The sequence below is a fragment of the Armigeres subalbatus genome, chromosome 2, assembly GCF_024139115.2.
Source record: "Armigeres subalbatus isolate Guangzhou_Male chromosome 2, GZ_Asu_2, whole genome shotgun sequence".
In the NCBI taxonomy this organism is placed as follows: domain Eukaryota; kingdom Metazoa; phylum Arthropoda; class Insecta; order Diptera; family Culicidae; genus Armigeres; species Armigeres subalbatus.
In genome coordinates, this window is record NC_085140.1 from 121,456,827 (window position 1) to 121,475,063 (window position 18,237).

At 40.9% G+C, this 18,237-nt stretch overlaps 1 protein-coding gene across 8 annotated transcripts in view; it reads left to right on the forward strand.

Moving 5' to 3' along the window:
- LOC134210761 (peroxidasin) overlaps positions 1-18,237 on the forward strand; it is a 671,031-nt gene that overhangs the window by 277,039 nt on the left and 375,755 nt on the right. For all 8 annotated transcript variants that reach the window (XM_062687010.1, XM_062687008.1, XM_062687009.1 and 5 more), the window contains exons 4-5: positions 4,987-5,202; positions 17,389-17,460. In XM_062687010.1, the coding sequence (XP_062542994.1) occupies positions 4,987-5,202; positions 17,389-17,460 (288 nt within the window). The remainder of the gene's footprint in view (positions 1-4,986; positions 5,203-17,388; positions 17,461-18,237) is intronic.

The window sequence follows — 18,237 nt, forward strand, 5'->3', positions numbered from 1 at the left end:
TTTTTATTCAATGGAAAATAAGCAATAGTTATTTGAATGAACTTATTCAATTCTACTATAATAAATCTTTGTCCAGTAAAAATTTGGTACGTTTTGGTTGGACATATTCAAAGTTATTAAACTTTTCTCCTTTGAAGAAAAAAAGGATTGAGAATGCTAAAATAATAAAACCTCTGTAAAATCCATATACATAAAGTAACTAATATCAAATGTTACTCAGATTCAATAATCTATCTAACGGATTCGTTTGCATATATCACTGGTATAAAAATGTGATTAGTTTTCGAGAAAACATGGGGGGATCATGTGTCCCCGGGGATCATGTGTGTCCAGTTTCCCCTATAGTTCTTGTGGAAAATCCGAAAATAATTTGAAAAACTTGAAGATTTTTTTCGAGAAGTTCATCAGTTTTTCAAGCAAAATTCTAAAGATCTTCCATGAATGTCTTGAAAACATCCCGAAAAAAACAAACCAAAAGAAAAACCAAATGGCTAAAATGGCTTTCGGCGTAACGCCGAAAACGCCGCTGCTGCCGACCAAAATTTTGACAAACGCCGCCGCCGCCAAATTTCGTCCCGGCGCACAGCTCTACCCATGGACTAATAGCTGCACCAATTCACTGTTGTCGTCCAATCGTCCAAACGAGTTTTTTTTGCGATGCTCATGTGTTGCATTTGTAGTTCTCGACCTCCAAAATCGGCTGCTTACTGGTGTTTGTTGTTTGATTGGGAAAATTCCGAGATTCTTCAGTCATAAAATAGGAAAAAGTTCATTACTTTAACGCCTAAACGCGACGAACCCTTTCCTATTTTGTGACCAAATGTTCTCGGATTATTCCCAATCATACAAAAAACGTCAGTAACCAGTCGATTTTAGAGGTCCAGAACTGTAAATGCAACCCTGGGCATATTGAGTACAAATTTACTGTCGATCATTAATCAGAGTGAACTCAGATTTCAACATTGCTTATCTACTCATTTTCGTAACTTGTAATTTTTGTGGAGAGGTAAAGGTAAACACGGTCTTCAAATAGTAATAAAATCTCCGGCTGCTATTTCTTCCATCTTCCTAACATATTGCAAAAGTTCACTAGAACTAACAAAATGAGTATCCCTTTTTTCACTTGTCATAAGACGAGTTTGTACAATCCCATTTAATTCCACCACTTAATTGTACCTTGACAGATACGTATTTCGACCTCAACAGTAAGGTCGTCTTCAGTGTCTCGTACTTGACTCGACTTACAGTTATTCGGTACAATTCTGGTGGAATTAAATGGGATTGTATAAACTCGTCTTATGACAAGTGAAGGTGATTATACAATCGGGCCATGTGGTGAATTTCAAATTCACCACACGGTCTTCTACTCCTATTGTCAAAAGTTCAAATCTAGCGAAATAATGTTCGTACAATGCTGATATTAAAGTCGATTGTTTAGCATAAGCAAGCAAACGTTCTACGGATGTTTCATCCTCATGGGCGTTGTGGTTCTTTCAATTCGTGCTCTTGAAAAATCACTAGAAAAAGCACGTGGTTTCCAAGATGGCCGATTTGTGGCTTTGTTGTATAACCACCTGAAGACATTCCAATAAAAAGCTCAAAATAATTTTCTTAACACAATGAGTATGTTGGCACAATTCAATCCCTGGCCTGTTTCATTCTCCTACTTTGTATCTTTTCATATATTTCTCATGTTCTAGCAATCACTAGAACTGGAAATGGGCTTTCATACCGTTTCTATCTTCTATCCCTATAACTACAACTAGATTAGTTCTAGCAGGTAACTGTTAGGGTCTGTTCACAAATTACGTAACGTTTTTGGGGGGAGGGGGGAGGTCCAACTTGCGTTATACTTTGTTACACTAAAAGGTGGGAGTGGGGGAGAGTACTACCAAATGTTACGCATAACGCGATGAAAAAATTATTTGAATGTCTTTTTTTTAAATCATTGATTGAAGTAGTTGCTGTTTATCGTTATCGAACATTAGTCATTATTGAAATCAAGCATGCTGACATAGCGGGACTGATATGCGTAAAAATACCAAACGAAAATTTTATTTCTCGACACCACAGTTCCGCTAAACTATGTAAATGGTTGTGATCGCAAGTTCTATTTTCGTTTCTAATAGTTGCATTCTTAAAATCCTTGATTTTTGATCATGTGCCGTCCCTAACAGTGTTTAAAAAATACCAAAACCCAAATGCTTCAGCGAAGAAAAAAAAATCTGCCTTTAAAATTTCCACAGTTACGCGTTACATGGGGGAGGGAGGGGGTACCAAAAATGTAACTTTTTGTTACGAGGGGGAGGGAGGGGGTCAAAAACTCGGATTTTTGCGTTACGTAATTTGTGAACAGACCCTTAGAATTCGAAATGAGCGAAAAAGTTCGTTTCGGCATCCAATTAGAATACTACACCACCCTTTCATTACTATCACATTGGCAAACCCGTTAACCAAGACGAACCTCTGCCATAAAACCTAACCCCAGATTCCAATAAAATTCCGCAGGAACTCGTGGCGAGTGCAGAGGTGTTCTCGGCTTGCAGTGGGCGAGTGACTGCATCATCAATTCCTTCCCATCCCCAATGACCGTGAGGACGTGGCCAGCGCCGTTATCGACCTTCCAAAATACTAGAGCTCTCGGACTGTGCACATTGAGGTTGGAGTGCAAATCCCATGCTTCCATCCATTGGTTCCCTGTGCAATTGCGATTGTTCTGGTCGATAACGGAGTAGCAACTACGAAATGCACGGTCATCATGCTCATGCTCATGCACAATGTCACTCATCCATTTCATTGTTTTAAAATTTTACTAATTCTGGCAAATCACAGAGCATCGACCATCAATATATGTAGTCAGTCTAAGCTTAACTAAGCTACGTAAGATTGTAGACGATCTAAAACTCAATGGAGTTCTCAACAAGATCATCCAATACGGTTTGAAAGATATTGTTAAGCTGAACTCGGAAATAAATTTGGTTTGTTTCCAGCTTCAGGCCACTGTGCGATTGTCATGTGTATTCTATAGTTTTTAAGACGATTTGATGACGGTGCAGGCACCGTTATTATTTCTCTGGTGCAGTTCAAAGTAACGAAAGCGAATGTGGCTCGCAGCTGATATGATTTTATGGTTGACACATAGCTGCAGTCATCTCGATAATGATACTAAGCAGTTTATCGAAAATGAGCTGATGAGTTTGCGTAACATTTTTGAATGTAAATATTATTGAATGTTATGCAATTATTCCTTGAAAATCTGACGCTTATTACATAAGGGGTAAAAAGTTTCCTTACAATGTTTGCTCTCTTTAATTTAGCGTGCAGATGATGAACATTTGAAATTCTTAAATTTGGGTTTGTTCCATGCTGCGCCGTATTGCATGATTTCCCATTAGAAAGTTGTAGTTATGTGTTTTGTTTTCTTTAAATAAAATATGAAATAAAAAACTGGGACTTCCTCAAACATCTAACGGATTTACTGGTGTTGATTCTGTTTTAAAATCGTGTTGGTCAACTGACTGACTATCAACGAAAAGAATTCCATTTCTCTAGGTTGCATGTACAAGTATTTGCTAGATATTTGATGAATAGGCCGCTATTAAATGCCGAAGCTTATCATGTTTCAAACTCCATTATAATAAATTATTTTGTTTTCGAAGATTTACTCACAAGCGCCCCCAGCGCTAGTACTTCGAAATGCATTCCCAGAACTATCAGCATACCGCAAGTAAGGATGCCTCCGCCCGGTTATGAACTTCTCTGCTGCAAAGTTATGAAATATTTATGTGTGCACGTGCATATAAATAAGTCATAGTGATCTCCCCTTGGAACTGTAAAGAGTAATAGCCATCCTTTCCGCAAAACTTTTACCTTTCTTCGCAATCCGTAGAGATTGCAACTTCTCGAGAACCGCAGAAGCTTTTCAACCCACATGGAGCACAAGGTCCCGGGTCAACGGAGAAGGTAACGCAAACTTTTCAGGTTCAGGGAAGAGGTTGCTTCACTCCACTCTTTTACGGGTAGAGATCTATTTTGGCACGAAAATGCCGTTGAGTTCCGGAAACATAACAGCCGGACAGGCGGCTGTCGAAGAAGACCCGCGATACACATAGGATGGGTAGAAAAGTTTTGTTTTAAAAGCGCATAAATCGAAAGATATAACCACAAAGGGACTGCGACTAGGATTTGGAAAAGAAAACAAGATTAATTTAGGGGATTAAATGTTGTGCTTTTTAGGTGGGGTTGTTTTGCTAGTGGCAAAGCTTTTAGCTAGCTTTGTGATGCCCAACATTTCTAATATTGAAAATTCATCATCGTTAACCCTCAACAGTGTTTATTTTCGAGCAAGTAGAGAAGGCAAAAGTGGTTTGACTCAGTTTCCGGTCACCGCAGTTATTTACATATGTATATTTACAAACCCTGATAATTTAAAATACTGAGAGTTATATGTTTTTGGACATTCTAAGCAGCCAAAATTCGCATTTTATAAACTTAAAATTCCATTAATACATAATAAAAATATTAAGATTTATCGCGGTTGAACAAATGTTTTGTTCTTGCTGTTTCTACATATATGCTAAAATCAATTTGAACGACCGTCATAATCATTCAAAAAGTCAAGCTCTATCTGGAATAAGGGCGAATGTCGCAAGAGAGAATTCTCTTCGCCGACTTCCCCTCTTTTAAATTAAAGTGACAAGCGGATGATTTCGTTGCGGTTTTTCCCCTCAGAACGAAAGAAAACATTGAAAACTTGCATTCTGAGGTGATAAACCGCGATGAAATCCACTGCTTGTCACTTTTATTTAAAAGAGGGGAAGTCGACGAAGAGAATCCTCTCTTGCGACATTCGCCCTTTTACCAGATAGAGCTTGAAGTATGAAACAATTCTTAGATCTGTCTCAAAAAGTAATCATTTTAAAAATCGCCATTAACTACAATTAAGTATAATAAGTTCTTCAATTCTCTTTTTTTTCCATTGAACAGTGATCTGCGCTACAACCATATCCACGAAGTACCGACGGATGCGTTCGCCAATCTGGTGCATCTGCATACAATTTTCCTCAACGAGAACCAGATTGTACGACTTCAGCCAGGAGCATTCCGGCGGTTGCCTTCGCTCAAATATCTCTACCTCTACAAAAATCGCATATCATCGATCGGAGCGAATGCATTCGAGGCACTGGATCGGCTACAGAGCTTGTAAGTATCAAATCTGTTGGATAAAAAGTTTGTAAACATGCTTCTGAAGCAAAATTTATCTTATAATATTTCCCTTATAATCTGAACGTACAATTCACGCTTTCATATAATCACGAAAAGATCATAACTTCTACATTTCTCAACCGATTGTAACAATCGACCTCTCAATACAATTGCTCAGATCTCTAGTTTCATGAATCTTCCGGAGTCCTAGCCCTCCGCGAAAAAACAGCTATTTTTAATCTGTCATCAAAATCGATTGTGATTTGTCAAACTCTACGATTTAGCTAAATAAGATCATTTGGAGCTCATTTTAGAGGTATTTGGAACAAGTTGGGCATGTGCCGGAATCTTTCGGAATCATGGTCTACCGGAGAAATCGGTTATTTTTGCTGGTATAATACCTCGCTTGTGACATGTCAAACTAAATGACTTTGCAAAACAAGATGATCTGATATTTTTTTATTGCTTTTTGGACATGCTTCGGAATGTTAGTCTTCTGGGCAGGGACAGAAAAAGTCATTTCAACTACACTCAAACAGCTGACATCCAACACACAATCAAGTTGCTAGTCCTTCCCGAATTTGAATGTGCGAATGAATAGGACGGCATGTGCACCAACAGCAGCAAGCGTCGACTCTCGGTGTCAGCATTGTTGTGTGCGGTGTCAAAATGAATCTTCAGCTTGGCACATTGATATTCAATTTGAAATCTCAAAATATGAATATCATTCCATACTGCGGTGCATGGATTCATCATTTTGAAGTCAGATTTCTAAAATATATGCATCTGTTTTGTATATAAAGTAAAATAATCATTTATCGGTGCAAATTAACCGCAATTCAAAATATTCATTTCAGCCCCGGTAGATATTCATTTTTTACGCTCGATTATCAATCGGCTATTGAAGATCGGGCGGTAAATTTGGTATGGAAGTTTGACAGCATGCTGCGAGATGTTCGTGCCTGCATCGCCGAGCGTCTGATCAAAACAAACACAAATCAATGACGAAGCTGCCTACTGAGCATCGATGCAACTGATAGTAAAACGAAGATTTCCGTCCTTGCTTCTGGGGTGAGTAGCCATATTAGATCAGTTAAAAAAAAATCGCTTGGAATAAGTCAAACTTTTTAGTTGATTGTTATGTTTGACATGTTCCGAAATTTTCCGGATTACAGTTACTCCAAAGAAAATGACCATCATTGATTAGTTAGCCCACAAATATTAACCTTCCGGGACTCGCATTGTTGTAAGAAGTGCAACACATTGAGTAAAAATGAGATATCTTTTTAGCAAGTTGACCAATTTGCACCAAACCACCATGTATTTTTAAAAAAATAGTTTTTCATCATTTGAGAGAACTATAAAAGTGATTCGATAGAAGGCTCGGGTAAATATAGCAAAATAAAGACTCAGGTGCTCTGGGAAAAGTGACCAGTAATGAATTATTTATTTATTTCATTACCAATTCATCCCAAAGTGGTGCGATCTTTTCTATATAACTTCTGACAATAACCTTGGAGTTAAATCACAGTTCCCACTCACCAATAACCGTAGGTGGCCACCAGGCGGTTTTCCGGAAAACCCGGAACGTTCGTAAAAATTGTCATTTTGGAAAGTTCGTCCTACAGCAGCGCAATTTTTTCCAAGCAATTTATGACGGTGATCTTAGAGTTAATACACATTTCTTTCTCAGCTATGACTGCAAGTGGCTACCAGACGGCCTTCCGGATAATCCAGAACGACCGTAAAAATGGTCATGTTGGGAAGTTCATCCTAGAACAGCGCAATTTTTTCTAATCGATTTCTGATGGTGATATTAGAGCTAAAACACGGTTCTTACTCTGCTAGGACTGCAGGTGGCCACCAGATGATTTTTTTTTATTTATGGATCCTGTACACCTCCGGTGGTGCAAAGGGCCGACTTGAAAGATCTCCATCCTGAGCGTTGCCCGGCTATCGCTTTAACCTGTTGCCAGGTTAGATTTCGGTCGACTTATTTTATTTCTTTATTGAGGCTTCGCCGCCATGAGCCTCTGGGTCTGCCTCTGCTGCGATGTCCCGCTGGGTTCCAGTCTAATGCTTGTTTACAGATTTCGTTTCCGCCCCTACGTAGAGTGTGGCCGACCCAGCCCCACTTTCGATCCCGAATTTCTGTTGCTATCGGCCTCTGGTGACAACGACGATGGAGCTCGTTGTTTGAGATCCAGTTGTGAGGCCACCATGCCCGAATTATATACCGCAGGCATCTGTTAATGAACACCTGCATCCGTTGAGTGTTCTCCATTGATACACACCATGTTTCGCTAGCGTATAACAGCACAGATTTCACGTTAGAGTTGAAAATTCGTATTTTGGTGCGTTCACTGCCTTCACTGCCTGTTTTTCCAACTTTTCGCAAAGGCAGCCCTTGCTTTCTTTATCCGTGCGCCTATGTCGATCTTGGTACCGCCGTCTGACGCCATTTGGCTACCAAGATATTGGAAGCTTTCGCCACCAGATGGCCTCCCGGATAATCCGGAACGACCGTAAAAATTGTTATGTTGGGAAGTTCGTTCCAGAGAAGCGCATTTTTTTCGAAACCATTTCTGATGGTGATATTTGAGCTAAAATACAGTTCTTACTCTGCGATGACTTTAGGTGGCCACCAGATGGCCTCCTGGATAATCCGTCCGAAACGTCCATAAAAATGTTCTTTTTCTAAAGTTTTTCCTAGCTGGGAGCTTGGAGTTAATTCGCAGTTCTCACTCACCTATGACCGTAGGTGGCAACCTGAAGGCCTTCCGGATAATCCGGAACGTCCTTAAAAATGGTCATTTTGGAAAGTTTGTCCTAGAGCAGCGCAATTTTTTCTAAATCATTGCTAAACCAAATAATTCGGAACGTCCGTAAAATGGTCATTTTGAATAGTTCGTAGCGCATTTTTTTGCTAAGCCTTTTATGGTGGCCATAGTGTAAATTCACAGTTCTTACTCTGCCAAGGCCGCAGGTGGCTACCCGACGGCCTTTTAGCAAATCTGAAACGTTCGTGAAAATGTTCGTTTTGTACAGTTCGTCCTAGACCAGTGGTTCTCAACCTTTTTCATGTTTGGTACCCCTTCAGACCTTTTCATAGCTTGAGGTACCCCCTAGTTTTTTTTTCTGATAATAGAACTAAAAACTCAAATGGAATCTATGAAACGTTATCATTGGACTCAATAAAATTTTCAAAATTTTACCTCGGGGTTTTGACAGAACATCACAAAAAATCTTAAGATGTTTTCAAAAACATGAAATAGGTGAAAGTGTTAGTCTTTTGCTGCAAGACCATGATGAAGGTGGCTGGGTTCGATCCCGATTTGGTTTAGGAAGTTTTCATAACTTCCTTGGGTTTTTTATAACTTCATCGTGTCAGCCTCAAGATATATGAATGCAGAAATATTAGCCATGCAGTTATGTATCTTTGATTTGCCTAATGAACACTTTCTGCTATGACGCAATAATGCCATGGGGGAATGTGATTCCAACGAAAAAGAAAAAAAAACTTTCGTGATATTTGTTATTAGAAAATATTTTGAGAATTTGGGATTCTGAGTGAAACTTAGGAAATCTGATCACAATAAAAAGGATATTATATACTAGATGTCCCTTTATGAGAAATTTGTCTCCTAATTTAAATTTTGGTGGGACAAGTCCGGGAGAACGTGATGCGGCATCGAAGTGCAGAAAAGTTATTAAAGCTGGTTCGATCATGTTGGCCCTGGTCACGCCAGCAAGAGAATGCTAAATGAAAACATTCTGCCTCGCAGTCGCAGAGCAGAAATTTGTTTAATCAGTGTGGGATCGATCGTGTTGATGCTGGACACGCCAGCTTGTCCGGGAGAATAAATAATACATAATACAGTAATACATAAAATATAAATTGTCTACATCGAAGTGATATTAGCGAAAATGTATATTAGCGCGGGATCGATCATGTTGTAGAAGCTTATTAAACAAGGCACATTGATTTTGCGATATATTGGTTTGAAATACGGTTTTCGTTTTCGTGATAGATAGCTTCGTTCACAAATGACCGGAGTCGCTTACCAAGTCGACGCCAAATGACCGGAGTCGCTTACCAAGGTGACTTCCCCCTTTTCAACTAACCAACTTTTTTTTTTCTGTGGCGCTCACGGAGATGTAGAGGATTCCATAGATTTTCTTCTTCTAATCCTGAATTGACTGTGAGGACGTAACCTGCATCGTTATTGTCTTGAAGTAATGATACTTCATATTTTTCTACTATTTCAATTGGTGAGCTATGCATATTTGTTGTTTCTAGCAAGTTAGGCAAGCTAAGTTAAGCAATTTAAATTTTGATGAGTTTTTTGAGAATCTTGGTCCTTCGATAGCTCAGCGGAAATATGAATTGCTGCAAATCAGATCATGCTGGGTTCAAGATGCGACCCGGTTTAGGTTAGTCATTTTTTATACTGAGCTAGTCATTTTTTATTTTTATTCCTGCAGAAGTCTAGGCTTGACAAAACTCCTCACACTCGCTAGAGTCAAATAAAATCATCATCAGCAAAATGCTGCCTTCGCATCCTCACAATTGAGTGGAAGCGTAAAAAAGCACACGCTTAAAATGACTTACATATTTTTGTGTTCCGTTCACACAAACGGGCCTCTCCTGGAACAACTCATATTATGAGTAATTACGATGTTACTCATTTTTGTGTAACCGATAGCCGATGATTTTAGGTGAGTTCATTTTACACAGCGAGAGAGCAGTCGAAAATCGAACCTAACCTCAATTGTATGTTTTCAAATTGATGGTAAAGTAAGCCAACTTTTCCATACTTATTCAGAGGCTTCTCCAATCGTTTCGATCAACAAAACAAAGTGCGATGCTTGTATTCGCACATTTTTTGTTTCGCCATCAAAGCAAAAAGAAAAACCTCCGAAAAGTACGATTTCTTGCCTCACATTCTGCACCTGTTCGCCATCATAGCGACCTGAAGGACTTTGACAGTTCGAGGCAAACTCACTTACACATATCATGCACATGTGAGACATTACACAGCGACTGCTCGTGTTTCACACAAAATTTTCACTCATAGTGAGAGTTGGCCAAGGCGTCGCCATAATGTGTGAAAACTGTTCATGCGATGTGTACTTGACTTTAAGCGTGCAGAGTAGGGTGGTCTAACCGGTAGTACCGAAACCGGTAATACCGGTATTACCGGCCAATTTTGGGTACCGAAAATACCGGTATTAGAAACGGAAAATACCGGTATTTTCGGTATTGAAAATTTTGCTGTCAGAATAAAAAATCTGACTTTTTCTTCAATGAACATTGTTGATATCGTCTAGAATTTTGCCGCAATGTATGAAATTTTGAAAACGGTACGAGAAGTAGTAGTTCTTTTCCGTAGAAATAACTATAAAAAACCTATAAAAAACGATTTTCTGCAAAAATATGTCTGTCCTGAATTCGGAAAAGAATTTGAATTAGTGGCTGATGCCAAGGCACGCTGAAATAATTCAAGCCCTCGAACATGTTCAAGCTGTTGTGGAACTACTGCTGTGTGAGTTTTGCACTCTATATGAAGCCGACGTGGCGTTCCAATTTACGTTGGAACTATTATCAAAACAAGCCACAGATATTTTCGCGACTATTTCGATGCTTTTATAGAATGAATACAAGAGAAACGATCCAAATACGCCAATCTTTTTGCTTTTTTGAATAATTATGCCGTGGAGCAATTAATCAGAAACGATTTTCGCATTTTCTTCAAGGCATCCAGAGCTACTTTGATTAAGCATGCGTATGGGATCTTGAAGCGTCTAATCATTCCTGATGTGATCGTTGAAACTAAGACAACGATCATAGCTGACGATCGGTACGAAGAAGATGCCTTTATGAATATATTTCTGGTTTTTCGGTTAAAGAACAACTTGTGAGGAGACTGTAGCAAAGCAAAACACTTGCGTTGCTGGTGGCAAATACGTTGACGCTGAGATCCTTGCATACAATCCGTAAGGAATTCTCCTATTATGAATCGGAAAGGATTACGGGTAAGTATTTGACACTCATTTTCGACGGTCTTGGAACCATTCTCAGTAGTTGGCAACATTACTAACAAAATCCTATGCGGATTGGCAGATGAGTCGCTCAATATGTAATGTCTACTTAAGTTTCGCTTTGCCCAGTTAAACAAGCAATGATTTTAACATTTGAAGTTTGTCAACAAATATTGTTTTTCATCCAAAAGTTCAAATCAAAAGTTTTTCTTTTACTACCTGAAATTTTCACAAAAACCGGTATTCTACCGGTATTACCGGTATTGACTCCATCAAATACCGAAAACCGGTATTTGACAAAAATGGCCAATACCGACCACCCTAGTGCAGAGGTACAAAAACGCAGAGTGAGGAAATGCAAAATAAAAACACATGTGAGTGAGGCGTCGGGCGAAAGAGCATTCATGGAGCCTCCGGAGCGACGCTTTGTATGTGAAAAAATCTTGGAGGCTGTTTTGAGTGTGAGTGTAAGTCAGTGACGCACCACAAGAAAAAGATGAACAGATAGACTCGCTCTTGTTTTGCGACGCACAAGCTCGGGTTTAATGATGCACAATGTTGTGAGTTTTGATGCTTATTTCTGCTCCTCAAAAAAACTCTTGCTCTTGCTCATTTTCTACTCGGCGAGGAGTTTTTGGCAAGCCTGCAAAATGCTTATATTATTTTTCATTCATAAACCGATGTAGCTGAATGAATTTTGAAATTCTGTAACAGGTTTCAAATGATTGAAAAACAGAGGCGCTGGTGGTTGAGTGGCAAGCATTCCTGCTTCTCATTTCAACGTGCCTGGGTTCAATCTCAGTTGGTACCGTTAGTATTTTATGAGACAAAAAATGTTAGATCATGCTTTCCTTCGGTAAGGAGAATGGATCACAATAATATACCACCGAGCGTGACTATTTTTCACACCTAGGCTTTTTTATACAGTAAGCTAATAACGTAAAGATTTTTTTTAATTTTTTTGCAACCCCCTCTTTTTCTGGATGATTTGTAAGAATTGCACCCACCCACGATGTTTCAATTTTAAAGTGAAATTGCGTTGCATTTCTGTTTAATAGTATTTCAAAATTAGCGCCCGATTTGTCAAATATTCCAGTTTCAAGGGTAGCTCCCTTTCTTGTTGTCCATTAGAATGTGGCGCATACGAAACAATCTATCCCAAACATCACTGAGCAGGACTAGTTCTAGATCATTGCAAAGTAGGAATTATGAATTAGTCATGATGCTTATTATGTGTAACTGTACATAATAACTATGTTAAGTATGTCAGTCTCGATTTTAAGGTCGCTTAATTACGTCTTGCGATTTCTTCCGTACTTCCGTCTTTCGATCTTTTGTGAGCAGTTTTTCATCACTGATCCTGCCATACACAAAAAACAATTCAAGCCGAATAAGCTAGTTTTATAGCCAAAGAAGGCTATAATTAGATGCATATTTGAGCGCTTTACCCGTTTCCAATGTTTCTTGGGTATGGTAAGTTTCAAAATGCCCACTTTGTTCATGACGTTAAAGAGGTGCTCACAAATGTGCTCAACAGAAAGCATATGCAGAATCCGTTCTAATTAGTAACGTAACATCAAGTGAACGGAAAGCTAAATTAAGAAAACGCCTATTCGAAAAAAGTTCCAATCACTAGCACTTTTTGCAATTTTAATTCAACATCCGCCATGACGCGTTTTTGTCTCAGGTACCCCCCGGGGGAACATGTACCCCAGGTTGAGAACCGCTGTCATAGACCAACATTTTTCTTCTAAATAATTTCTGATAATGATCGGGTAGTTAATCAATGCTCTTTATCATACAATTTTGTTTAGAATTTACCATGGTGAAGGTATAATAATAACCCAAGAATATGCTTCGCAAACAATTTATTTATTTATTCAGACTAAGGCCGAAGTGGCTTGTGCGGTATATAAGAGTATTCTCCATTCGGCTCGGTCCATGGCTGCACGTCGCCAACCACGCAGTCTACGGATGGTCCGCAAGTCATCTTCCACCTGATCGATCCACCTTGCTCGCTGCGCACCTCGCCTTCTTGTGCCCGTCGGATCGTTGTCGAGAACCATTTTCACCGGGTTACTGTTCGACATTCTGGCTACGTGACCGGCCCACCGCAGTCGTCCGATTTTTGCGGTGTGAACGATGGATGGTTCTCCCAGCAGCTCATGCACCTCGTGGTTCATTTGCCTCCTCCACGTACCGTCAGCCATCTGCACCCCACCATAGATGGTACGCAGCACTTTCCTTTTGAAAACTTCAAGTGCGCGTTGGTCTTCCTCGTCCAAGTCTCGTGTCCGTAGAGGACTACCGGTCTAATGAGCGTTTTGTAGATTGTCAGTTTGGTACGGCGGCGAACTCTATTCGATCGGAGCGTCTTGCGGAGTCCAACACGATCTCCAGCCTCTATGCGTCTCCGAAACTCTCTGCTGGTATCATTTTCGGCAGTCACCAGTGAGCCCAAGTACATAAATTCTTCTACCACCTCAATTTCGTCACCACCGATGCAAACTCGCGGTGGGTGGCTCACATTGTCTTCTCTTGAACCTCTTCCTATCATGTATTTCGTCTTCGACGTGTTGATGACTAGTCCGATCCGCTTAGCTTCCCTCTTCAGTCTGATGTAGGTTTCCTCCATCTTCTCAATGTTACGTGCCATAATATCTATATCGTCGGCGAAGCCAAATAGCTGGATGGACTTATTGAAAATTGTACCATTCGTGTTAATCCCTGTCCTTCGTATTACCCCTTCCAAAGCGATGTTGAATAGCAGACACGAAAGACCATCACCTTGCCGTCACTCTCTGCGCGTTTCGAAGGGACTCGAGAATGCCCCTGAAAGTCGAACTACGCACATCACCCGATCCATCGTCGCCTTGATCAACCGTATCAGTTTATCCGGAAATCCGTTTTCGTGCAATATCTGTGTAGGCGGCGTTCAGCAATGTGATTGCGCGGAAGTTGCTACAATCCAGCTTATCGCCCTTTTTGAAGATGAGACACACGACACCTTCCATCCACTCCTGCGGCAGAACCTTATCCTCCCAAACCTTGGTAATTACCCAGTGCAGCGCTCTAGCCAGTGTCTCACCACCGTATTTAAACAGCTCTCCTGGTAGTTGGCCAACTCCAGGGGCTTTGTTGTTTTTCAGCCGGTCGATCTCCTCCTGGGATTCCTGGAGATTCGGAGCCGGAAGTCGCGTGCCCTGCGCGCGTTCTCCTAGCTTCATTTCCATACCGCCACCGTTGTCTGCCACATCGCCATGCAGGTGCTCTTCGCAGCGCTGGCGCCACCTTTGGATCACCTCACGCTTGTTTGTAAGGAGATTCTCGTTTATGTCCTTACACATATCAGGCTGTGGCACTTGGCCCTTACGTGAACGGTTTAACTTCTCATAGAACTTTCTTGCGTTATTAGAGCGGTACAGTTGCTCCGTCTCTTTACGGTCTCGATCTTCCTGCTGGCGCTTTTTCCTCCGGAAGATCGAGTTTTGTCTGTTCCGCACCCATTTGTATCGTACATCGTTCGCCCTCGTATGGTGTTGCAGCAATCTCGCCCATGCTGCATTCTTCTCCTCAACTAACTGCTCACATTCGCCGTCATGCCAGTCGTCTATCTGATCCGGGGGCACCGTGCCTAGTTCAAAGGTTGCGGTGCTTCCAATGGCGGATCGATTATCTTTCGAGCCATCTTCAAGATACGCTGCGCCTAGCTGCTCTTCCATTGGGAGTTCCACTTCCAGCTGCTGCGCGTAGTCTTGGACTAGTCTACCGTCTTGTAGCCGCCCAATGTTCAGCCACGGCCGATGACTCCGACGCGTGTTGTATACCGTCGAGAGTTTTAAGCGCACACATACTGCAACGTGGTAGTGGTCGGATTCACTCGGTAGGTGCGTACGTTCGTGATGTCGGAGAAGAATTTACCGTCGATTAGAACGTGGTCGATTTGGTTTTCCCTTACTTGATTAGGTGATCTCCATGTGACCTTGTGGATATTCTTGCGGGGGAAGAAAGTGCTACGGACTACCATTCCGTGGAAGGCTTCAAAGTTTATGTCTCGTTGTCCGTTTTTGTTCGATACGGTATGCAGACTATCCGGTCCAATGGCCGGTCTATACATTTCCTCCCTTCCTACCTGAGCGTTCATGTCACCGATGACGATTTTGACGTCCCGCAGTGGGCATCCATCGAATGTCTGCTCCAGCTGTGCATAGAACGCTTCTTTCTCGTCGTCGGGTGCACGTTGATGATGCTATAGTTGAAGAAACGGGTTTTTATCCTCAGCTAGCACATCCTTGCGTTGATTGGCTGCCACCCAATCACACGATGGCGCATCTTACCCAGCACTATGAAGCCGGTTCCCAGCTCGTTGGTGGTGTCACAGATTTGGTAGAAAGTAGCTCGATGCCCGCTTTTCCACACTTTCTGTACTGTCCAGCAAATCTCCTGCAGCGCCACGGAGTCGAAGTTGCAGGGATCTAATCCATCGTAGATCATCCTTTCGCAACCTGCGAAGCCTAGCGACTTGCAGTTGCATGTTCCAAGCTTCCAATCGTAATCTTTTATTCGTCGCCTAGGTCGTTGCCGATTATATCGAGTCGTATTATCTTATATGTCGTTCGTAATGGTTGTTTTCAAAGGCGAGTTATTGGGCCTGCACAAACCTCCTGTCTCGTCGGAGGGCCGTTGTGTCAGGGCTGTTTAGCACTCCACCTAACACCAGGACTTGGGCTTGTGCGCTTTGAGCGGCACACGGTCGGTTTGGCGAAGCCTATTTGCGGATACATGCAGCTTTTTATAGAAGTTTAACTGGTCCCACTGTCAAACCCCACCACATTCTAGGCAGGCACCACAACTCGCAGATGGCATGGGGAGGGATCGTCAAGCCCTTGGACATAGTCCCTGCTATCCGATGCAGCATAGCTCGAATAATAGAAATGACAGATGTGTGTTGCTTCCGTGTTGAGTGTTGTTGCCTTTAAAACGCGAGTACATTTAAACAATTTCCTAAATTTTCCTAAAGAACATTTCGAAGAAATTCCGAAGAATTTGCCGAAAAAATGTGGGATAGGAAAATCCGAAAAATTGATTGAGGAAATCCCAAATAGTTTATCGTGGAAATTTCACATAATTTTTCGAGGAAATTACAAAGAACTCTCGACGGAAATCCAATGGATTTCTCGAGGAGATTGAAAAGAATATTCCAATGATGTTTTGGTGATTTTTCCGCAAAATTTACAAAGATTTTTTTTTAAATTTCTTTTGAAATCAATTGAAAAATCAGATTTGTTTTGACTCAAATTTTGAACATGACTCATATTCCGAACAATTGCTTTACAATGGCCATTTTGGCTTTATTCGTGTAATTATTTCCATAGGATCTTCGAATCGTTTGAAATCTTGATCATGAGTAAGGAAAACCGATGAAAATGTTAGTTTGAGCTCGCTGGAATGCCAGTGTTCGGAATATGAGTCATGTTTGGGATTTGAGCCAAAACTGTATCTTTACACAATTTTCGACAATCAAAGGCGAACAATATTACCACGGCTAACTCTGTCGTCAACGATTTCTGGACCTAAAAACCCCCGATTTAAACGTATGCGTGTGAAATGGACGCCGTTTGTAAAATAGACTTGTTAAAAAATTGAGTTCAAAACATTGAATTTAGTTGCATATAATTCAGAAAAGGTCTAGTATCTATTAAATGTTCAAGAGGCATTTAACATTAGTGCTTAGTGGGTTAATCACACCCCATTTTTTTCCTTGCTTAACCAATTCCGCTATGCAGTACAGCATTTCGATTTACCGGAACGAAACACAAAATTTGATATGTACATGTACAACATAATAGAATTTACACGCTCAGCTCGCAGCAGCAGCAAAACCGCATTGTATTGTTGATTACGAATCGAAAATATCAAGTCGTCGAATATTTGATAAACTCTTGATTGGAAAGTGCTTCACGAGTATGTGAGTATGTTGTAGGTACGTAGAAGAAGCGAGGCGGTGGTAGCTGCAACGTTTGTTGGTGGCACTGATTTGTGACTTCCACGTTTCGCAACCCCCGTTCGCTCAACGTACACAGTGCGCGCCAACAACAGTTACTGAATCCGAGTATCTTCCCTCTTCTTCTCTACTTGCAGATTTTTACATTTCAACAACATTACCACGTTCGAGAGGCAAACCTTCTCCGAGTTACCAGCCCTGGAGCGATTGTAAGTACCTTACCCACCTACTCTGTGTGCAGCAGCGCCGCGCCGGTTTGCTCGTTCGTCTATAACGATTTGAGAAATTGAAATCAGTGCTCCTTTTCGATGTTACCGCGGGCGTCCGGGATTTCCAAGCGGAGCGATGACGATGATGGCTGATTTCGACGAATGAGTTGAAGGGGTTTCGGGAAATGGAAAATTGATTACGGTTTCGGCAATCGGTAATTTGCAATAGAATTTAGGGTTCTATGGTTGATTAAGGGACACAAAGAGAAACGGATTCGGTTGGGCGGTGGAGGTTATTCGAAAACCCGTTTTATATTTATCATTCCTATTAATGTTTTGAGGGAGAATCTTTCATTAGTAAAAAAAAGAGAAAAATGAGCCAGTACACTAATAACGTAAAATCTTTTAGGGGAATGTGGTTTGCCATTTTCTTACACAGATAAAAATAATGTGTTTGAAAATTCTTACTAAGGGAGGAGGGGGTGTTGAAAACAAAAAAATCAGTTACGTAAATAATGTACCATTTGTCTGCTACCCAGTTAGTCATTATAATAAAAAGTGGTGACGCTGTCAGAATTGGAAAGAGATTCACCCGTTATTCCCATAAAAAATCGCTTATCAAACGGACAGGAGACTTATAGGACTTTATACCCAGTGTTACTATATATTCTTTTTTTTTCATGGTTAGAAATCACGATGTCAGCCATTATTCTATCTTGTGCGAGTTAGTAGCACAGCTCTTGAAAACTGTCTTGTTTTGGACATAATATGCGAAAT